Source organism: Phymastichus coffea, unplaced genomic scaffold (genome assembly GCF_024137745.1).
Source record: "Phymastichus coffea isolate CEN01 unplaced genomic scaffold, Cenicafe_Pcof_1.1 PCOF00110, whole genome shotgun sequence".
Lineage (NCBI taxonomy): Eukaryota > Metazoa > Arthropoda > Insecta > Hymenoptera > Eulophidae > Phymastichus > Phymastichus coffea.
Window position 1 is genome coordinate 253,884 of NW_026706921.1, and position 24,081 is coordinate 277,964.

At 39.2% G+C, this 24,081-nt stretch overlaps 1 protein-coding gene across 1 annotated transcript; it reads left to right on the forward strand.

Annotated features, from left to right (window-relative positions):
• The first annotated feature begins 3,061 nt into the window (after window positions 1-3,061).
• On the forward strand, window positions 3,062-24,028 carry LOC131670422 (hillarin). The gene is made up of 11 exons (XM_058946015.1): window positions 3,062-3,352; window positions 7,473-7,847; window positions 7,909-8,161; window positions 18,329-18,445; window positions 18,537-18,697; window positions 18,762-19,005; window positions 21,670-22,118; window positions 22,218-22,367; window positions 22,442-22,631; window positions 22,932-23,189; window positions 23,265-24,028. The coding sequence occupies exons 2-11, from the start codon at window positions 7,507-7,509 to the stop codon at window positions 23,568-23,570; spliced, it is 2,469 nt and encodes an 822-aa protein (XP_058801998.1). The 5' UTR covers window positions 3,062-3,352; window positions 7,473-7,506; the 3' UTR covers window positions 23,571-24,028.
• The last annotated feature ends 53 nt before the right edge of the window (window positions 24,029-24,081 follow it).

The window sequence follows — 24,081 nt, forward strand, 5'->3', positions numbered from 1 at the left end:
CTTTTCTTTTTAATTTAAAAACGGGATATTTTTTGAAACAAAACGTGAAAACCTATTGATGATCCTGAAGATGCAAATACTGAATTGCTGAAAACTTTTACTGTTATTTTCTTCCGCTCTCTAAAATTTGTTGTTTTGTCAGAGGATAGATAATATTTGCAATTATCATATATAAATGTGCTTTGTTCAGAAAAAGATTAAATTTTTTAACATTTATTGTTTATGGGAAAGTTCCTTAAACTATTTCTATAAATATCTTTCATCATATTTTATTCAGCCGATAGTATTCGTTTGAATCGAATATTTCGTTTAAAATACTTGAATAATCTCAATAATTGCAATGTTAATTTCCTACCAATCATTCATACAATAAGGCAAACCTTTCACAATTTTTATTTTGAATTCGCTAACTTATAATATATATATTTTTACTTCAATTATAATATTGAAAGATATGAAATGATAATAGGTTATACAATTTAAGAATTAAAAATATAATTAATTTATTAATGTGAATAGCATAAGATAATGATTGATACCAAAGAGATGTATTGTAAATTAAAAAAATGACTTTGATTCATGAATGATTTAATTAAACATTAATGACTTTGAAGCGCCTGTTAAGCTCTTTTGACAGAATCGTAGTATTTTACGACGTGTGGTATCACAACAATACAAATAAATTATTGTCATAGGTTGACGTATATCATTAAAAAGAAAGACGTCGTAAAAACTAAGAACATTAATTCATCGCGCGTATTCGTGGTAAATGGATCGGTATTCGTGAAAAATGCCTTTTGAAACGAAACGCGCCTATTCAGGCGCGAAAAGAAAAGCGAACCGACAAGTGGGATGAGACACATACCAGTTCTTTGTAGAAGCAAAATAACATAACCGAAGTTGTCGCCCAATCAACAATCCGCGCGTTGGCGACCATCGACACCCTCACAGTTTCATCGATCAAGATGCCGTTTTCGCACACGAACGTGACAAAAAAAAAGCTCATGAATATTCCGACACGCGCTTCGCGGATACACAATCGCGCGTTGCGCAATAACCTATTGGGATTTTCGAAAGTGGAAAAAAATGTGTCGTTAGTTTTTCTGCTAATTCATGCGGAATATATTTTTTTTTCGTTTAACCACATAATTATCCAGAAAATTTTCAGCGTTTAATAGAGCATCGCGCGACCTACGGAAGATTGAAATTTCTAGTATTAATTACAAGAAGAAACCCACGTAATTTATTAATGTCAATCAGAGCGTAAAACTTTTGCAGTATAAAAAACTTGGAAGTGTGGTAATTGATTTCGATTTTCTATACTAACGTATAAACAAGGCTTTAATTAGACTTCATGTAAACGCAAATGAGACTTCAATTCAATTTGCGTGAATAGTGCGTTCCATCGCTCGATTTCTAAAATCCGTAATAATTTTACAGTAAAACGTATTAGATGTTGACTTTCAAAGAAATAGGCAGTTATTGTTGAGAAGTAGTATTTAGTTGAAACGATTTTTTTTAAAGTAAAGGTTTAAAAAGTGTATTGCGTGTCTTTGCCATTTGTAATATTCATAGTTTTAACTTCTATATGTTGACGATGTTTTATGAAATGAATTTTTCCAACATCAGATGACCATAGGAGATACAGTACATCATAAAAATAATAAAATCATCAAAACCAAGGTAGTATTTATCATATCTTATACAAGTATAGGTGATTTAATGAATATTTTTCCTTTTCTATATTCATACTTCATATAAGATCAGTGAAATCAACTTTGCATTTAATTTAATAATTCATGAATGGAAACTCGAAATACCATGCAATAAACCGAAATGACAACGAACAAAATAACATTTTTCAGGGCGCGTAATGACCAGAAAAAGAGCCAGCGCATACCAGCGTGTACGAGCAGGTGAAAAAGTGGATTACGAGGTATATGTTTGGTTGAAAAGGTGATGTCCCGCTCTCTTGACAAACTTTCGTCTTCTTGCGTGAAAGGCCGCTGACCATATAGCCAGTAAGTAAGGTGATAACCCCTGATGCGTTTAGTGTATGTATTCCACTTTGCTGCCGAGACTGCGACTTCTTTGGCGAACGGTCACGTGACCGTCATCGATCGGCTGGTTATACTACTTCGTCGCGCCAATAGATGCCATTTTGTGGCTGACTAAACTGTCTGATTCTACTGATTCGATCGGTTGTACTGTTGAGGGCGGCTGACTAAGTCGGCCAGGTACTACTTAACGACTTCATTGCTAAATATTTTCCTTTCTTGTCGTTAAAACGGTCTAATAATTAGATAATAAGTAGAAAGTTTGGTCAAATAAATCTTCTCACGCATAAACGCATAATTGCTTTTTTAATATACTTGTACAGGTATGTCCAACGGGTTATATTCTTTTTATATATTTGCTCACTTTAAAATTGATGTAATATAAATTTAATTCCTATTCTATAAGTTTACGTTGACTTTGTGATATCATTTGAAGATATCACGCGCGGCTCAAAGTTTTTCATAATTAGCAAGGGAAAAATGAAAAACAAAACTGGTGTAATGATGGAACTGGAGTAAAACCTACCTAAAAGTTTAATATCGTATACATGCCTGCAAACAGACGACCGTTTCCTTCCATAATAATATATTTTTTGGTGTACATCATGACAAAGTTTCACGAATAAATAAACAAGAAATGATTATTATATGTATAAATCGTTCAAAACGAAATAAAATCCCATGGATGCCTCTAACAATGATCCTCATCACATTACCACATTAATTATTTACTAACCGTCCAAATTCCTAATGCGTAGCCTTCATAAACAAATCAAAGCCGTGTAGATTAGTCCAGCACCATGAAAAAGGATACCACATAAGACTGCATGGTATCGCGCAGGAGATAGGAAACATGACCGTCACTGAGATATCCCTACCTTTCGCGCATACAACTCTCTCTCTTTCCGTGTATCCCCACCTGTTTTAAAGTCTCCTTTTTTTCTCGACAATCTCGCGCTCGGTACGTATCCTCGGCTGCGTGTCAGAACGCCGCGGAAGTCGCAAGTGCGAGGTTAGGTGTGCGCGTGCGTGTGTGTATGCGACACACACCAAAGGATATACACAATCGACGCGATAACAGATAAATACCATCGTGTCTCGAGTATACATAAACACGGTTGCTGCGTCTATTCGCAGCTCCCTAACGACGTGGTGCTGGTGCGTGCTTGTGTGCCAAAAGGAGTGCGAAAAGCGCGACAAATACAGATATACATGATACACGCGAGTGATTTCGACGCTGGGCTTCGGCGGGATTATGCGTAGTATCGTCCTCCCTGTGCAGGCTGCTCGCCGAGGTACGTACCGATTTTTCGTGACATACATTTGTACTCTCTCGCGGGCGGGCGCGCGCGCGTCTCAATAACCTTCCATGGGAACAAAACTTACGAGAGTGTTTTGTACGTGTGTGCTCGCGCGCGTGCATGGCTTTTATTGAATTAACACTGCCTGCGTACGCGCGCGCGTGTATTGTGGCTTTTCCACGGGTTTCTAATTAAGATCGGGATTTTTGATTACGAGCCAAGCCAACTGTATATTTTTCTCCTTCGTGTGCGACGATGGTGGTGTTCGCATTGTAGGTTTGTTTTGGAGCAGACGAGGAATGCGGTCTCTTTTCTTCTTTTTATCGGATTCCTCTGATTTGGCGAGAATGTTAAATGACTGTGTTTTCGTTGTAGATACGCGTATACATGTCGGAGTTGGAGTATATTCACGACTATGAATAGAACTCATAATTACTTGTCATAGTTTGTAGGAAAAAAATATGTATATGTGGTAGTGCGACACTTTTGTTTTCTTCGAGTAGTTACGTTTAGATTTGATGATTCTGCAATATAAATGAAAATTGAGTGATATAATGCGTCTTCCTCGTGTAAAAATGTCTTAATCCTTTTTTACGACTACACTAATTAACTTAGGATAATTATTCATTTCAATAACGGTGAAAAATATAGCATTTATAGCAATATCCTAAAAAGGGCAAACTATTTAAACAATTTCCGAAATGGCCTTTAATACCAGACAACTTTTATCGCGTTTAATTAATGCTTTCTAGACAGAATCGATAAAATTAATTTAGATTCTTGCCATAAATGTCCCATCACTGTATACGAAGCAAAGTATTACAATAAACTATGTCGAGCCCACAAAAAAATGTTTCCAATGACTCGTATGAAAAATTTCACGCGATAAATAATCAACGCACAGCCGTAAATCAACCCTGCGACCAATAAATCTCACGACAATGAAAAAAAAGTCATCATCGACTTTGCATGTGAGCGTAATAACGTTTCTGAGATTTCGAGTTGCTTATTATGTGCCAAAGGTGTGTCTATACGACCGGAGGCGCTAAATGCCTCTCCCTTTCTCTCTCGCACACCGATGTAGTGCGTTTTGTTGTTCAGGCTTGTCCTTTTTTTTGTCCGGCTTCTGGGAAAATGTTTATGGCCGAGGAATGTTCGATGAGAGTGAATTTTTTATTTGCCGTTTTATGCATGTTCGGGAAAAATGTTCTAACTGACTCTTAACTGCGCTTTGATGAATTGACCCACGGTGCAATGTGATCCAGTAGCAAGCTTGCCAGAACAGTAAAAGATAAGCCGTGGAGTTCTCGATTATCTCGGTTATTTCCACTTTTTCATCTGTCGATCGACGTTGAAATATACATTTGACCGAGGCAATATGTGGATTGACGTATGGCAGAGCAATCTTATCGCTTACCCTATAAATTGCCCTATTCGCGCGCGCACCATTTTCCTAGTCGTGTACACACGTCTCAGGCTGGACAGCTGAGTTCCAAGGCGAAATTCCACTTGAAAAATTCTCGACCGACACGTGTCCATAAACACAAAAGAGCATGTTGCGCAACGATCATTCGACCGCTCCCCCCAAAAGGAAAATACAAAATCGTGCGCGCATTCCTATGGGAAATCGGCGTGCGAAAATCGCCGACAGGTGGCCTGCAAGTTGAAAGTAATCGAAGCTCTCGAGCCCCAGAGGTGGAGTTTTGCAGTGCGAGATTTATTTGCGGTCGTCGGTCGTACGTAATGTAAACAAGGTTGATCCACACACAAACATATATATTTTGCGCGAAAAGAAAAGTAGCGATAGTTCTTCCAGCCAAGGATACACGCGTACTCTATAAATAGACGCGCGTAGAAGGTGATAGATGTGCCTTGTCCGTTAAATCCTTTGCTATAAATATTGTTGAGACGTGGCGCAGCGCGCGAGGATGTGGTTTTCTTTGCTCTGTCTGCGTGTGTGCGTAACATTAGAATATAATGGGAAGTTTCATCTGGTTTATGGCTTCTGCCTTTATATATTATGCAGCTCGAGCTGATTCGACGCGCGTAACCGTTCGTTTACTTCGCGATGAATTTGAAATTAGACAGGTCGTTCGTTATATTGCGCGCACTCTCGACGCTGCACTCGCGCGTGGTTTAGCTTTGAAAGATTGCCGCGTGACTCATTGCACGATCTTCCGCTTGCGCCCCAGTTGTCGCGACTCAATTCCTTAATTGTGTGCTCATTGACATTGGCTTGTCTTTAATGAGCGCGACAACGATGAAATTGGCGATATCGCTCCAAGTCACGCACGCGATAAATTCCACAAGCCACCCACGGCAGCTCTTGAGAAAGGATCATCGGCCGCGGCGCGTGTCGTAATGGCATCTGGCTCTCGCATAGGCTCGCGATTATCCATTTTTAGGCAGGCAGCGAGGTAAAGAGGAAAGATCTATCGAGGAAGTCCGCGTGGGCGTCGCCGCCGTCGCGTGGGTGTCAACCAGCAGTCGAGTAATTAGCCAACCACGACGTCATTGATATATTTCGCGTGTCTCTTTCGCTTGTGAATAGGTTAATTGTTGAGGGCGTGGGTGAAGCAAAGTATTACGAATGAAAGGTTTGACCATGCCCTTGCTACCTTTTTTCAATGGAACGCGTTTCGACAGATTTTATTTTATTTTTTTTATTTACGTGTCGCACTATGATTATATAGTGTAATCAACTTAATCCTTAGAATGTTCTTCCACAGGAAATGAGCTAATGTTAGCTACGACTCCGGATGTTTTTTATCTACATGAGTCATTCTATAATCTTGTAAATGCAATGTCAAACTTGAGGTTGATTAAGAAGAAAAACCAGATTTCAAAAACTGTAAAAACTAGTTTTTTTTCTGTATTTTTATTGATAATTAATTTAAATTTGCAATTTTTTTCTTTGGGCATTGAGTTACAATGTAAAGTATTAGAATCATTGATAACCTTAATTGTTCATACAAAATCGACATGGCAAATTCATAATTTTGGTTTGCTACACATTTATTATCTGCAAACAAAAATAAAACAATGAGGCATAATTGTAAAGTCCAAATTTTACTTGTTTTATACAAATATAGCATCGAAACATTTCAAGTCCATACTCGGCTCTCCACTTGTTTTTCCAATGAAAACGCATTGTCCGCGAACTCATTGCGCTCACCTTACATATGTAGAGCCTGCAGTAATTTTTTCCACCGTGACCTTGTAGCTGTACATATGCGTATATCACCTTGATCTGTCACTCAATGTATCTGTTTAGACTTTCCGTTGCTATCGCTTTCTCGTGAACGATTGGCTTTCATTCGGAAATGGAGCCGGCGATACACTTTCCTCAGCGATTTTTCTCTTTTTTTAACGTTTCGACAGACAGTTGAGGATGCCGGTATGACCTTGAGATACATGCGTCCATTTGTCAAGTATTACCTATCGCTTATTTTACGCTTTTCGAGAAAGTCGCTGAAAATGAAAAAAAAAAAGAAAAAAACGCAATTGTGAAGAAGACATTATATTCGATGACGGCAACACTTATGCACAAGTCTCTTGCCTTGGCACCATCAGGTTATTTTAACTATGAGCCTCCGCGACTCCGAGTTCCCGCTTTAGCGATAGTACCTCCTTGGCTAAACCCATAAGCAGGAGTCGACAGGGCTCATAGTCAAAACATGCTAGCGTTGTTGAGGCAAGAGGTCAACGCGGACTTATGCACGAAGCAGTTGCTGTGTAGCCAGAGAACAACTCGCACTATTGAGCAACCGTTACTCTAATATATATATATAAACTATTCTATATTCGGTAGCATCATTCAAATAAAACGATAATTACATTAATCTCATATAAAAATGTCTTTCTCACACACTCGTATTAAGTTATAATATTAAAAGTAAAATCGTTACAGTTTCTCTTATGAATGAAAACTGCGCCTACTGCAAAGAGCTTTTACTTGTATTAGCATAAGTTAGAGTCAGAGCGCTCGGCCTATATCGATATTCTTAAAATTATGATCGGGCAGATCTAGCGTTATTTGCTTGCTCGGTAATTGTCCTCGCAACTATAAAAATTATATTTGCACAAGTGAATATTTTCTGGTGAAACTTTGCAGAAGCGTGATAAAATTGAAAGGACAGAAGGCAAAGATGTACCGACCGAATTTCTACGAGAGCACGTGTCTGCGTTGCCAGCAGACAGTCTACCAAGTAGATCGCGTTGGTCCATTAAAGGATTTCACGTTCTTTCATTCGGGATGCTTCAAGTGCGCGATATGCGGCACGAAGCTGACGCTCAAGACGTACTACAACAACCAGCACACAATCAATGACAAAGAAGTCTACTGCAGCAGCCACGTACCAAAACCAGGACCTGGCACACTCGACGGCTCGAGCGTCGGTATTCGAAGTGCTTTGAACGTACCCAGAAGTGGCTACGTCAACGAGCAAATTCGCGCTGGCGGCTCGCCCAGACCTGTTTATCCCCACAGGTAAATTCCTTTTCGTTTTCTTCGTGTGAATCTTTGAGGTAACGATGTCCCTTCGTTACAGTTACGACAGCGCAGATTCGCCGACTAGGCACACGAACGGTCACAGTCACTTATCATCGCCAGGATGCCACTCGTCGTCGCCTCATCAGAATCAACACAACTACAACAATCATCATCATCATCATCACAATCACGATGGCTATCAGTACGGGCGTTTCGATGCCTCGGCGCTGCACATCGCTCACGCGCTCAAACAGACCGAGCTCCAAAAGGGCTACAGCAAAGCTAGAGAGAAGCCCATCGATTACTATTTGGTAAGTCGGACATGCTGCCATCACGATTTCTTTATCAATTTCTTCTCGCGGCTGCATTCGAGAAAGTCGAGGGAGCAGTTTGAATTTCACTTCGAAAGAAAGATCCATCTGAAATCTCTTGCGATCGAGTCGAGAGGCATTTTATTGAATGTGTCGTATATCGTTATACTAAATGGAAAGCACTTTGTCGCGGGACGAGCAACGACAAAAAAACTTGGATTACCGAAAAGTGTTACACTGAAGAGCGATCCATTGAAAAAAAAGAAAGAAAAAAAAACAATGTATCATTTTCCAATTTAGCCGTGGCTTTTTTCTAATGTAATATCATCCGGAGAACAATCGGGTTGTAAACACATGTATATAATACGTACGGGCGTCACGGGCTACTTACCGCTGAGAGATGTATATATAGCTGTTATCGATAAGCCGCGTGCATTATCCGTGCGTGAAATACAGTTATATTACCCGTATGGGCGTGTCCCTTATACCACCTGTTCAATCTTACTGCTATGTGGAAATGCCTTTTATTTTCTACGTGAAAATCGCGTGGGTCAATACGTGTAATTGGTGTACTGAAGTACAGAGCAGGTTATTAAAGCATCGCATAGTTGCGCTGATTGGAAATTAATGACTTGATTGTCAGCTGGATATGGGAAAATCAAAGATTTTCTGATTACCCGTTCGGAGTACGACGTTGAGTTCGAATTAATCGTCCGAGCGATAAAGAAACTCACTTAGTCGAGTTGAGCAGAAATTCACGTAATTTCAGTCGACAGCGAGATTTGCTGCTAGTTTGCGAAATTCATTCTCGTACGCGGACGCGTGAAAATCCGGAAAACTCACTTAACAACAATTACATCATCGCGCGGCAATTTCCAACTGACAAATGTCTCGCTCCTAAAGCAACGAGCCATCCTCTGTGTCTCACAACGCTCGCAAAAAGTATATGCCGCGAGTACAGTCGAGGTGCAGACTCGCGTGCGCGTATGGGAATTACGCGGCTTCCGCATTTCCTTATGAAAAACCTGCATTGCGGAAATTACGAAATGCGCGCGTGCGTGCGCGAAATGTCGACTTATCGATACAGCGTTATTTCTATGATCTCGCACGAATTACGTTCGAATTATTTTGGTTGCTGCTCTCATCAAAAGCGAGAAAGAGAGAGAGTTTGATGGATTTTAGATTTACCGGTACGCTGAACCCGTCCGATTACTCATCGAGCCAACGGCTATATACAACATACCTGTTACATGCGAAAGTCACCGCGCGGAGATACTTCGCACGTGATCTCTCTCACGCCGAGCGCGCGAGTTCGCGTCGGAACTGTCCTTTTTTTAGCGCAGCACGCGCGTAGTCGGAGATTTTTATCTGGCGGCGCGTGCGCGCGTTCGACGCGTTTTGCGCATGGATAAAAATTTCGCGCGATGCTCGTTGTCAAGACTGCTCGCTCTCGATAACGCGAGGCCGCGGCTGCCATCTCGAAACCGTGCCGACGGGTCGACAATTCGACTCTCAGCGGGAAACGTTGCGATCGACGCGTTTGACGAATCGACCCGTCGCCGAGAACAATATCGCGCGGCGATTTGTCCCCGTCTCCCGGAAGACTTTTGCGCGCGGCGGCTCTTGGCGAGCGCGCGAGAAAGGGGGTCAGTGTGTGTACGCACACACGTACATACCCTCTTTGGTACTCTAGTGCGCGCGCATACATAAGTAATGCAGCTGGTACTGCGGCACACGTGTGTCCGTGCGCGCAGCATCGCCACGTGGAGAGAAATTGCCAAGGAAAGAGAGAGAGAGAGAGAGACAGCAAGAGAGGACACACCTGCTATTCGTGCGCGTATGCAGCGGCAACTAGTGCACCGGGTTAACGCGCGGGAGGAAAGTGCGCGCGCCCGCGATCTCTCTTTTTTGCCGATACGGTACGTGTGTGTGAAAGAGATCGCGCCAGCTTGATTACTATTGATCGCGCGGATAACGACGCTGTGGCCGCGCCGCGAATACGAATGCGTTTTACAATTCGCCCGTTCGTTTTGCGTCGATTATGCTTTTGGTGATTGTTTTGTTGAATGGATTAACTCGTGAGTTTCGATTCGAAGAACCAATTTTGTTTTTTTCAATAACACGTTGCTTTCTTGATGAAACATTATAAGCTAAATGCAAGCACTTTTTTCGTCGAATGATTTATGTAACAATCGTAATAATAATAATTACAACCCTTTTCTTTAAGCCTGGTCGTGAATGTTTATTTGAATGTCGAAATAAAAGTCGCGAAATAAATTTAACATTCTCCTGCAGTAAAAAAAATGAAGAAAACTGACTTCTCATAATAAAGCAATCAAAATTGGCAGCTAAGTGAGATAATATGTCCAGCAAACTTATCAATACCCCAAACAAGTCCATCTTACAGTTCTTTACAAACTCAAGTTTTTGCTCCAAGTGTCATCAGCAAAATAATTATTTCTTTCTTCCACGAGTTTCTTTGTAATATTTTCTGTTAATTTCTCATACGAGATTTTACTTTATGACGCAAATAAATAATAGTACTCACCGGATAATTGTTTGACAAGCGTGGATTATAACGTCTATCGGCAGCAATCAATACACGTTTCAGTTTGGAATAACCGCATTCTTGTTTCGATATTTGTTATCCAACGCAAGAGCACGCGAGTAGTATGAGTCAGCATCTAGGACGACGAACTTATGCTCGCAATTTTCAACGATGAACGACTGCAGATTTCTCTCGTCAAAACATTATCAGCGTTCACGTTGAAAATAAATCCAACTCCGCTGCTTTGTAACTGAATTCTCGTGAGCTCGTCGAAATAAACGCAGTTATGTTTCATTCGGAATGATAAAAAGTGGTATTCACTTACATCCGATAACTCGTAATTGAGCTATCATAGTACTCATGCGCATTTTTGCAACTCCGCTGCTTTGTAGCTGGACTCTCGTGAGCTCCTCAAAATAAACGTACATAGTTATATTTCATTCGGGATGATAAAAATTGGTATTCACTTACATCCGATGACTCATAGTTGAACAATCATAGTACGCAAGCGCATTTTTGCAATTAAACATGATCAGATTTAAGTTGCTGTTGACGTACAATTTTCCTAAATACTTTCGAGTATATTATTATTGCTGCTATTATAATCATACTGAAAGATTCGTATAATAAAATTTACTATAGTTGCAGTAAAATTTAATACCTAATAACTTAGTGATAGTGGGATATACTCGAGTCACTATAAAATTTCTTCGACTTTTATTAATTTCTGTTATGGCCATAAAATAATTTTTATACGTGGATATTGAAAAGTTCGTTACGACAAATAATAAAAATTATTATGTACTGTAATAAATCATATTAGAACACCTAGTTAAAATTATTACGATCTAAACAATTGTTACAATGAACAAAGTGCGCACCGTGTGTTGTTCGCATAGTTCGTACTTTGTCTACTATACTCCTTAGTAGCATAATGTAGTAATTTCAGCAACATCACGTTATACAAAGACGACGACGAACGCTGCTAAAGCGGTTTCAAATTAAGCTTGTATGATGTTCTTTTTGTGACTCGAAGCAAGATGTTTGCGAATTTGAACTTGAAATCGGACGTATAGGGGCTGGAATTGACTGACATCTTGCAATGCAATCGACACTTGTCATATTGACTTGGATTTCCGCCGAAGCCGAAGCAGGCAACTCCGATCTGAAAGAAATTCACGTCTACTGACAGTACCACGCTGATGTCAGGGGCTACTTGTGACTTTCAGCCGCGGATTCCTGCTGTATACGCGCGTGTGCGAATAATAACTTTTTCTCGTTCGCGCTTTTCGCCATTGGCAAACACTCGTCTGAAAGAAAGCTTTCAACGTAGAAAATTTCCGCAGGCGTATGTCGAGACCATTTGGATTCAAATGACTCTCTGACAAAAGACCTGTGCAAATAGTTTCCAGCCGTCGAGCAAAAGACGTTGGTTTTGCGTTAGACTTCCCTTATTTGCCGTAAATCACACGTAGACAGCGAAGACGAGTCATATTTTTTTTAACTTCTTTCAATTACGTTCTTTTAGATATAGAGGCGGATCCAAGTCTCGCTAAATACCATTGAATCGGGACGCGTGCCTGACTGCCGCATCTTTAGTTTGATAGCAAACCGACTTTCCAAAATCCATATTGTATTGATTATGCCGTTTTGCGTATTTCGAGAAGCGCTTGAAATATGAATATCCGCAATCGTTTAACGTTTCGCGAAGTCAAAATTGTCCTCGTTCGCAATTATTTTATTTAATTAATTTTATCTGAAGACTCGATTGAGGTATTCAGCGTGGAAATGAACAATGTTCGGTCGATCCCAGTTGCGGGCTCACGGGATCGCAATCCATTACGACACAAACGCTCTCGGACGTGCGACTCTCTTCTGCCATTTTCAAAGATCGATTGGTGCGTGTGGTTATACATTTCTCATTTAATTCCGAATTTCTGATGACTTGTTTACGAAATTCGTCGACGTGGTCCTAGAATTGCTTTGCATCGACGAGGCGCAATTTTTCAGTCAGGTCCAGCATCTTTTATTTCGAAATTTTAGAAAACTATTCCATGATAAAGCACGGAGTGAAATTGAAGATTACACAACGCTCGATCGAAAGTTGCACATGAGAAAATTGATAGGTTCGAGCGAATGCGATGCGACACGACCAGTGAATGAAATCATGCAAAACTTCCGTTGGTAATGCCATATTTTATTCGCCTTTCCTTTTTTTCGAACTCTTATGTCATGGTAAACGATCATAGTGAAAGAACTCGCGTTGTATTTCTTTTTCACTCGGATAATTTAATTACGTAGGCGAAAACTATAGGTTTCATTGTGTAATGAAAATTACGAATAAAGTATAGTGCTGAACGTAATTGTAAACTTTTTTTCATTAGAGTGATATATGTAATCCATAGAGAACAAGCCGAGAAAAAAATCTCTGCTGAGTTGTTGCAGTGTAATTTAATATTTGCGAGCAAGATTAATGGTTTTTGATAAAAAGTTATTTTTAACTAATACGAATTGTCTATTAATAAGCCGCACGTAACGTACGAATTGTCTATTAATAAGTCGTAGTAACGTACCGTACAAAGGCAATTTGTGACCGGTTCTTTAACGGGTCTATTCAAAATGAATTTTCCTTCTCAGAACTGCATAGCTTACATAAAAAAAATAGCACGTGTGAGCCATTTGACATTATTTGTACGCTATGTGTGCCGGATCAAGCCAATTTTTCTTCTTTTTTTTAACGCGCATTAAAATCATCCTCCGCGCTTTTTCTCACGTACGTCAATCAAATTCATCTCTCTGCTCATAAAGTCGTCGATCGTCCGCGGATAAAAGAGAAATTGAATCGATCTGGCGCGTGCCCTTGGAAAAAATAACGAACCGCATGAAAGCATCGACGCAGAGACACGATCGAGCGGAAATCCTGCGCACAATTTCCGTTCTTTTCTTTTATTCTCCATCGTGCTAACAATAAATCAATTAAAGCGAATCGATTTCCTAGGTTATCGGTTTCATAAGCTAAAGAAGAGCCACTCGCCGGGCGAGGAGTAAATTGCATTCGGCGTCTATAATCGATTTTTGCGCGCGGTTCTGTTACGTGGCGTGAGGTTTATAGCCTATTTGGCTATCTTTTTCTGGAGTGTTAGGTAGGGTGAAAAAAGTCCAGGAAAGCTTTTTCTCTTCTGAAATTGCAACATCAGCTTTTATTATAGTCTTATTGTTACTTTTTATAGATAAAATATTGATTCGTCTTTATGAAATCATTGTTTGAATAGCCGTAAAAGAAGCGTTAGAGGCATCTATTTCATTACATTGGTGCTTGCAAAGTAATTCCAAATTTTATCCAATAGACGGTAAAGTTCTGTCATTAGATATTAATATCCGGTACACTTTGCTAAGAAAGTTAGAATTTAAAAAAAAAAAAAAAACAATTTATTTTGAATGATGAATTTTGCATAAAAAAAATTCTACCGTAATCGCCATAATAATAAAGAAAAATGAGTACGTCGCGCAAGCTTGAAATTTCTCGCGCGCAATTAATTAACACAGATAATCTGAGCCCGCTATCGATCAAATACATAGCAGCGCCGCATTATAAGGAGAGGCCTCTCTGGCGAAATAATGAGGGTTCGGGCGCAGAAGCGTCGACGATGACTCGCGCTCGCGGCATTATTAGGTCGGAGAAGAAAATCCGCGTGCGTTCACTCGGCTCAGCTCCGCCGCTCGTCATGCCCTAATTCTTATTCTGCACTCGAAAGAAAGACGAAAAAAGCAACGGGAGAAGATATAGCCGAGCGAAGAAAGATATGGCGCCAGTGGAAGAGGAAAAGAAAAGAAGAAACAAAGCAGTTGTTGTATTGGTTTTTCGATTTTAGCGGATTCGTTTAACCTGCTTCTTTTTGCACGACAATGCCACGCCTGACTTTTTCGTCGTGCTATTCTTTGAACATGCCAGTTTCTTAAGAGTTGTCATTGTCTTTTTACTTGGCAATTACTCGAGTTGTCAAGTGGAGATAGCCATCTTTTGATGTCGGTGTTGAGAAGATAATACTTTTATGCAGCAGTCAGAATAGATCTAATTTTATCATCGCATTTTTAAATTTATTTAGTGTTTAACATACCGAAGAGAGTTTTTTTTTAGTTTCCGAATGATTAACATAGATAGCAGAAGACCTTGTTACAGAAAAACTGCATTTTCTATGTGATATATGAATAAACATCCACATGTAGTGACTAATTGAACGATTTAATTAGAAAGTATTTTTTAGTATTTTTATCTATGGCGTTTTCAAATACTTTAGAGACGTAGAAAATCAGCACGTTAATTGATCAAATAAATACAACAATGTGCATTTTGTGTCAGTATATTTTACAAATTATGTTTATAATTAAGTACACCCGTGTTCATAACAATAAATAGAAAAAACAATATTTCCCAAGAGTTCTAAATGCATGCAATGTCACAATTAACTTATTGACTATATTATGTTTCACTACGAACATAATGTATTCGCAACTAGCAAAATCAGATTAAGTAACATAGCACGTGTTTGTCTAATCAGAAATACGTTCAATTAAAATACCAAAAGACTTCTAGATTCCCGTGAAATGGTCCACGAAACACGAGCCGAGTAAATTGTTAATTAGGAATTTTTACACTCTAATTAGTTCCTTGCGGCCATAAGATCTATTAAAGATTCTAATACATATCGCATTTGATTAATGGCCGTGAACAACAAGTTTTCCTCTCTACACAAGATGTCAAGTGGTATGGCACACATTCGCGCTTCATATATAATATTGATACTCGAATACTTTCATGCTTCGCGCGTACGATGAATTTCGATGCCTTGCATCACAGTCTTTACGAGGAAAAGAGGAGCGATGAATATCCGTCGAGTATGTTAATTTTTCAGCAGAACTAATTGCAGGGAAAGTGGAATATCGGCTATAATATTAAGGCGTCGCCGTGATAACAGATCTTTATGACTCGATTCGTTTTAGAAAGTCATCGCGCAGAAATATTTATGGCTTTTTCTCTCATTCGACTATGAAAAACAACATCTACGTCGACTGTGCAAATACCGGAGGACGTTAATGACCTACATAAAAAAGTCGACGGAGCCTTCAATTAGGGAGTTTCCTTCAAACTTGTGCATGCTCGAGCGCAAGTTACGGTAATCGATGCGAGAGGTATGGAAATGACGTAATTGCCGCTTGGCACGAGAGAGTGTTTGCATCTCGCGTCGAGTTTATTATTTTTTTTTTTTTTTTTTTCTTTTTTTTTCGAGCTACGATTTTTTCTTGCTGCTTTGACTTTGCACGAAACAATGCGCGAGAGCGAACGCTTTAAAGGTCTTTGGTAACCGCTCGCTCGCAACTCGCCTCGTCCGTATGCCCACGCGCAAAATTGCTCGTGCGATTTTTGCATTGCGAAAATCGACCTACCGATGCGAGGCAACTTTTAAAGCTTCTCGTACGTCCGTAAACGCAGCCGACTGATTTCGACTGTGTCGGCTGATAACACAAGCGCCGTAACGGTAACGCAAATAAACAACTGCGAACTACGCTGGAAGAAGGAAGACGCGGAGGGAAAATTTGCGCATCGCGACGAGCAAGAAGAATGATAAAACCGCGTGCTCCAGAATTCAAATGACTTCCAAGGCAGACAAGGCAACCCGTGGCGCACGTCCTCCCTCGGCTTCGTCTGAAAATCAAAGTTCGAAATCAGGCATGTTCGCTCTCACGATGAGGCGCTTCGATAATAGCCGCGCTTGTGTTTTTCCTCTTCTTCCTAACAGCGGCAAACTTCTCTCTCTCTCTCTTTCTCTCTCTCTCCCTCTCTTGCAATGATTTACGGTTAAGCGTGAAATCGCGAGTGCGCATATAGTGCGTGGCAGAAGCCAACAGGCCAGCCTCCTTTTTTTTTTCTTTCTTTCTTCCCGCGCGAAAAAGTTTTTACTTTGTATTATATGCCGTTGCTGCACGCAAATTGCCTGGCAAATGGAGTGATTGGTGGCCGAGAGGCGGTTTGCTGAATCTTCGTGTGAGGCTGTTTTTTCTCGTAGAATGATTATTTTTCGCGTTCTGTTTCCTCCTGTCTTCTTGTTGCTGCCTCCTTTTTTCTATTGTTTGTTTTTATTTATTTGTTTATTTATTTTTTGGGTATGGAAACTGTCGCAAGAGTTCTCAATTATTTCGGAGCAATGGCCGTATTTTCACGCGGGTTTTCCAAAGCAATGATCGGACGTTAGTTCGCCTAAGCGTTGCTTTTTACGACGTTCCTTTTCTGCTCATTCAATTCTCCTCGCAAATTATTCTTACCATACGCATCCTCTTTGTTCCGCGCATCATAACTGTCGTTACGATTCAATTTTCATTTTTTTTACAGTTAAACGCGCCACGCACGCGTTACGCATTATTTCCTGCAGGACGCGTAACAACTCAATTCCAATCTTCGTCGTCCTGTATCATAAGCCAGGATGAAAAAAATTAAGAACCTTACGGGCGCGTAAACAACTTAGCGAAACAATCCACACGTGCGCGCACGTGAAATCGCGTCGGAGAGAAATAGGGAAAGCAGCAGCTCGCGTTTCCGCGCTCCGCCGCGGAATCACTTCCGCTTTGCGGTACCGTACACGCGCCTGCAGCTCTAATTAGAACGTCATCCTTCTTCTTTTTCTTCTTCTTTCGTGCGCTTCATTCAGCCGCCACCGCGCGCGGGAACAAAACCCAACAACAACCTCTCCAGCGATGGATGGATTAGGCTTTTTCTTGTTTTCTGTCTTTGTTTTTTTGTCTTTGATTTTTAGAGGATTCATTGTATTTGTCGATAATACTTTGTAGGCACTTTCGTGACATGATATTCCACGCTTAATTGTTTTGCAATTCTGTAAAAAAAAAAACCCGCGTCAATAATTCAATTAGAAATGATCTGTTCGAAACTGCTGACGGTGGAATTGAATTTGAAATTACTTCCCCGTTGATATCATCATCGTCTAGTTGAGCTCCGTTGCCAAATAAATCATATTCACGCTGTAAGGAAAAGGGCAAAGTAACTCTCATACGTAATCTAATTGCGCATAGCTCTCAAGATGATTCACTGCAAAGCTCTCGGGGCGGTATAATGAGTCTATCAAGCTGAGAGCATCATTTGGAATGTGGAAAAAAATTGGATACACTTATTGCTGGGCTGCGGGAAATGCTCGCGCGCGCGCGCGTTTGCGTGCAGGTCCGTGACGCAACGATGTACGTTATTTATGATGCGCGTGGTGGCGGAAGATGCAACGCGCGCTCGGTCCGTTTCAAAGAGTCGTGTCCTAGTTTTCTGTTATGTTTTTTCTTCTTTGTACTGTTTTCTTGAGATTTTTCGTAGGTGCTTAAACAAGTAACGAGGAAAGATGGTCGTTCAATTGAACAATCAAAGTCACCCAATAAAAAATAACAACAAAAATCGCGAAAAAATAAAAGCGAAATGATAGCTATTGACAAGTTTCACTAGGCCACAAGAGAAACTACGGTGAATGGCATTAATGATCGCGCAAAGGCGTACACTCGCCACATCAACAGAGACGACGGTATAATAAAAAGAAACAAACTTTCGCTTTTGGCTGAAATTGCAGGACAGGGACGAGCAGACGCGACTAGAAATGAAGCACCGCAAAGAGGAGGACGACCTTTACCGGAAGTTTGCGCATCATCGCGAGGAGGAGGATCGCCGAATACGCGAGGAGTTCCGGGTAATTATCTTATTGTTTCATTACACATTTCTTTTTATCCAAGTGAGAGTGAGAAAACAATTCTAAATGATCTGTATCTGTGTGCGTGTAGGACGAGTGGGAAAAGGAACTCGAACAGTTGTCCGAGAAATGGGAGCGAAAAGGTCGTACGCAACAGTTCCAACAAGAGAAAGAGGATCTGGAAAAGAATATGACGCTGCGCAGGGACAAGAAGAAGGAGAGCCTGACGAGGAAAATGCTCGAGCACGAAAGGTACATCGTGATTTCGGCTTCGCTCCTCGATGTGATTACCTAAACTGAACTTGGATTTTTACAGGGCGGCGACGGCGGCACTCGTGGAAAAGCAAAGTTCCGAGATGCTGGAGTTGATTAATGAAGCGCGTAGCGAGTACATGCAACAAGAGAGTCTCTATCTCGACGAGGGCGTCGATTATATTCACGGCCAACCACCGAGTCCATATCCATCGCGTGCACCACCACCACATCCACCTGCTCTCGCTAAATATCATTTGTATAACGATCCTCTGGAGTTTGCTGATATAGATCAGATTGCTATTTCGGTAAGTTAATGTTGTAACTTAATTAACTGAATAAACAGTTAAATGTGTAATAAAACAAATGTGAAAGTTTGCAAATAATCATTAGAAAATACGCAGCAAACTGATAGATTAGTTAGAGAGTGAATCGCGATTTTGCATGAAAAATCCAGAATGGCAGTTTGCTCTAATTAGAGTTGATTATTTATCGCCTACTAATTATGCGAAATAACAATGCGGCGGGTAAAAGTAAAGAACTGCTGTGTTAGTGAAAGTAAAACGCACAGCACCGCCTCGCTGAATTATTATATTTTTCTATTGTGGATTCCTAGTTTTAGTATGAATCTGTAATATTTGCTCGAGCGAAAGCTTTAATGAGACGCCGAGGGATAATGTAATGAATCAAAGACAAAAGGATGATTTTTTTTATGAAACGAATATCGAGGATTATCAATCAAGAACTATGACTGTTCGTAGAATAAAATCTTCTATTGCTGTGCCCGTATGAGAAAATTAATGCTCACGAGATTTCAATGAAATCACATTTTTCTTTTTACGATTGTACGGTGCTGAAGATCTAATGATCTTTCGAACAATTTACTATTTTTCTAATTAGTAATTCTAATACTCAGAAGAAAACGCTTTGATTATTTTGAATCTTACGAATTTGTGAGTTTTCGTATGAGCAGTAATAAGACCTATGAATTGTAAAAATTAAAAGAGTTTTTTTTTAAGTAAAACATTTCTGTAGAATAACTTTTTAATTTTGATAACTAGTTTATTTTAACAATGATAAAAAGGGAAAACCCACGGAACCTTTAATATTTTTGTTACTCGAGGTTTTGTCGTGGAAATTTTGTTTTTGTAGTTATATCACTTATAAGCTATAAAAAACATGTCTGAATAGGTTTTAGCAGTGTGCTTCTATATAAATTATTCCACTTACTTTGATAAAAAATTATAGGTTTCGTGGATTTGTCCATAAATCACTGAATAACTTTTGGTAGTTTAGAATCACAATTAAAGGGATAACCAACAGCATTAGCAAGTTTTTTGATACTCCGTGCGCAAAATGCGTCTTTCTCGCGCGCTCGGCAGGAAACGAGCGTTGAAAATCGCACTTTCCATACGTCGTATTAAAAAATACGGTACGGCACATATTGGGGAAAAAGTTTCTCGTCTCGTCTGGCGTTTACGCTCGAGCGAACCGAATCTACTTTTCTGCACTTGTATCGTAATGTATACTATTACCACCGCAACATAGATTTTTATATGTCTTCGTTGGGTTCGTCCTTCAGTTTTTCGAGAAAATAGTGGCCGTTTTAAGTTCCCTGATTTAATAATTAATATTAACTTTACAGTATTTATTCCTACAATAACATCCTTTTGTAAATTTGCATCAATATAAAAAGTTTTTATTGGTAAATATTTTTTTAGTTGAAATTGATATACGGATTTCCACTTGCTCTCAACTAGTTTTTCAAGTTCTTCATTCAACACTTGACAATGACTTTGGTATTAAATACATACAAACATTATGCTATAAATGCAATCATAACTTTTCAAACAAATTCTTATAAAAAAGAAGTTTAATTGATTCATTATTAGATAATATATAACTTATTAATTAAAAGTGCAAATTGTGGGTCAATAGATAGTAATATCATACAAGACCATAATCGGCCTAATTAGATCGAATAGCTTGTACACGTGAACAACAAAAATGTTATACATGATATTGCAGAGTAGTTTTTAAGATCATACACTAAGAGAAATTCGAAATTTTTAATTTAAGAGAGAAAAATATGTAATTTATGAATATTAGTTTGATTCAGCAGAACAGCATATATTTATTACTAGTACGTACATTTGTAATAAATACACATAGCCAAAGTTTTTGTAATCTCCATAACAAAAAACAATAGTTTAAAAGAATATAACGTGCAGAATCGTCAATCTTACTTACTTTGTAGAAGGTTACTTTCCTTTCAGCGTTCACCGTAGGAATTATCGTCATAATAATTGCAAAAATCTTCAACGCTGAGTGGCAATTTATGTTTATAAATTTGTTTCCCTGTAAACAATCATAAATATCATTAAAATTCTAATAGAAATAAAGACAACGTAATTTTTCATGACTAAAAATGTTAAGTTCGACAAAAGTTTCGTTTAATGCTATTGCAGTGTACGACAAAATAACTACATTTTACATATCTCATGAAACTTTCGAAATTGGAAAAATTGTATAAATGAAAAATTATAAAGTTTTTCAGTGTATTTATATATTTTAAAGCTCTTTTATTATAATTTTATGATTATCTGCCGTAAATGCAGCGATGTGCAACTATACGAAATCATAATTCCACAAATTAGACGGAAAAAGAATCTCGAGAAAGATGTTCGACATTTTTGGAAGGCTTTATAATTTGTTCTTTAAATAGGATAGATTTTTAATGTAATATTTTTAACGTTGAGCCTTTTGGCGGTCCGCTTTGAGAAAATTACGTAAGTGGCATACTGGAACTTTGTGGTCTGAAAAAGATACAACGAATTCTTGCATTAGACCTCTTAAGAGGTCAGTTTACGATAAAAACTATAACTATTAACTTGTAATTTTTAATTAAAAAGACATTTCAACTGCTGAAACAATGTCCGATATCTAATTAATTCATCGCGTGTATCTTAAAGGTTGCTCAGGAAGACCAAAAGACCTTCACAGACTTGGTTCGCCAATTGGTCAGCAAATGCGGCTCGGACATCGAGAAAGCACGCACGATTTTCCGTTGGATTACCGTGAAGAACCTGAACACGATGCAATTCGACGAGAATTTACGTGGCGATACCCCAATGGGTCTTCTCCGTGGAATCAAACACGGCACCGAATCTTATCATGTTCTATTCAAACGACTTTGCAGTTATGCCGGTTTACACTGCGTCGTGATCAAGGGATACAGTAAATCGGCGGGTTACCAACCCGGTGTGAGATTCGAGGATAATCGCTTCAGAAACAGCTGGAACGCCGTTTATGTCGCTGGCTCGTGGAGGTTCGTACAGTGCAATTGGGGCGCAAGGCATTTAGTCAATGCCAAAGAGGTGCCACATCTCGGACAGCCGAAGGAGAAGAGCGACAGTCTGAGGTTTGATTCAAAATTATTCAGCGATCACCTAAGTCGCTAGCGTACTAGCAGTTCATCAGTGGGTGGGCTTGGATATTCACAATAATTGTTTCTTGTCAGATACGAGTACGACGACCACTACTTCCTAACGGATCCCCGCGAGTTTATCTACGAGTTCTTCCCGCTGCAAGAGGAGTGGCAATTACTTAAACAACCCATTTCCCTCAAAGACTTTGAGGAATTGCCGTTCGTTCGCTCGCTCTTCTTCAGGTATTTATCATCGAGTCGCCTGATATTTACACGTAAATATCTTTTACCCCGTGTAACTTTTTACGTGCGCACAGGTATGGGTTATACTTCCCCGACACTAACACCAATGCGGTGATGTATACCGATGCAACGGGTGCAGCAACAGTTAGGATAGCGATGCCTGCCAATATGCAATCCTCCCTTATCTTTCATTATAATCTCAAGTTTTACGACAGCGACGGTGACAATTACGACGGCGTCTCGTTGAAGAGATTCGTTATGCAAGTGAGTCTTTTCTTTTATACTTGATCGACCACACTTTGTTAAATTTCTTTTTTATTATTACCGACTGATTCATCAAATCATAGGCTTTTTTTTATCGATTGCTTGTGTTGCAATCGTAGTAATGAATTTGATGATGAATTAAATTGGTCCAATGATAAAATTCTACAACAGTTTTGTTTTAGAGTTCAGATAACTTTACGACAATTTTTTCGTAATCAGCTAGTTTTATTGTTATATTTGCCATAGTGAATTAAACTATATCAAAGCACTTTGTATTAAATCTGTTTATTTTTATTACAGTCTGTTGTTGGGAATTTAGTGGCTTTCCGTGTGCACGCGCCGTGTTCGGGTGATTTTCTTCTCGACGTATTCGCCAATGCTGTAACACCAAAGGAATACTTGACAGGCGAACCTATGAAGTTCAAAAGTGTATGCAAATTTAAAATTGCTTGCGAGGAGCTGCAAACTGTTATGGTACCATTACCCGATTGCGCGAGCGGTGAATGGGGACCAACAAAAGCTACGAGATTGTTCGGACTTGTACCGATTACCCATCAAGTGAGTCTTATTGTAGAATTAATATGTGAAAGGAAGTTTTGAGTTACCAGCTAAATTCTTTTTTAAATATCTCAGGAAGCATTGGTATTTGCGGGACGTGAGTTGGAGGTACAATTTCGCATGTCGCGGCCATTGACCGACTTTATGGCGACTCTTCACAAAAATGGCATCGAAGAGAAACGATTGTCAAAGTACGTGAGCCATTTGGTGACAGACGACGATGTCGTAACATTCACGATAAGCTTTCCAGAGGAAGGACAGTATGGTCTTGATATATACACACGTGAATCGACAACTCCCACGCATCACGATGCTTCTGGCGAGAAACACTTACTTACCCATTGCTGCAAATACCTTATTAACTCTAGCAAGAGAAATTAGGATGTACGCTTGAATAATTTTATTGTTGAAGAAAACATTTATTTTTGTATTTTAACACTCTGAAAGCAAGATGACTTTTATAATGATTCAATATTTCAGATATTGAAAATTAATTTCGATTGTTATTATAAACATTCCGTCTTCCAACATACTAATTAATCAGTCACTTACTAAGACTTATATATTACATTCTATACAGTTACCTCTCACGTTACATGGCAGCAATATTTTGTCTTTGTTAAACATAAATTTTTTTATAATCGCATAAAAATGTTCTAAAATTATTGATCACTTTTTAATGCTACAGATTTATATGTATTTTAATCATCCCAAAACAAAAACAAACAATATTTTTATATGTACAAAATATTATTTCTACACTGAATTGTTTTATTATGAATAGTTTTTAATAAAAGTATTTTTATGAAAAGGCGATAAAAATGTCACTAAGAAATATATAGATGATTTGTCTAGACACTATGTAAATATTTTATAAAAAAACCATACGTTA

What these genes read in the sequence shown, in the direction of transcription:
- LOC131670422 (XM_058946015.1), top strand. Translation starts at nt 7,507, where the DNA reads ATGTACCGACCGAATTTCTACGAGAGCACGTGTCTGCGTTGCCAGCAG. An exon ending in AAAATGCTCGAGCACGAAAG is followed by an intron (nt 18,698 to 18,761) that starts GTACATCGTGAT and finishes GGATTTTTACAG; the next exon opens with GGCGGCGACGGCGGCACTCG. An exon ending in GAGAAGAGCGACAGTCTGAG is followed by an intron (nt 22,119 to 22,217) that starts GTTTGATTCAAA and finishes GTTTCTTGTCAG; the next exon opens with ATACGAGTACGACGACCACT.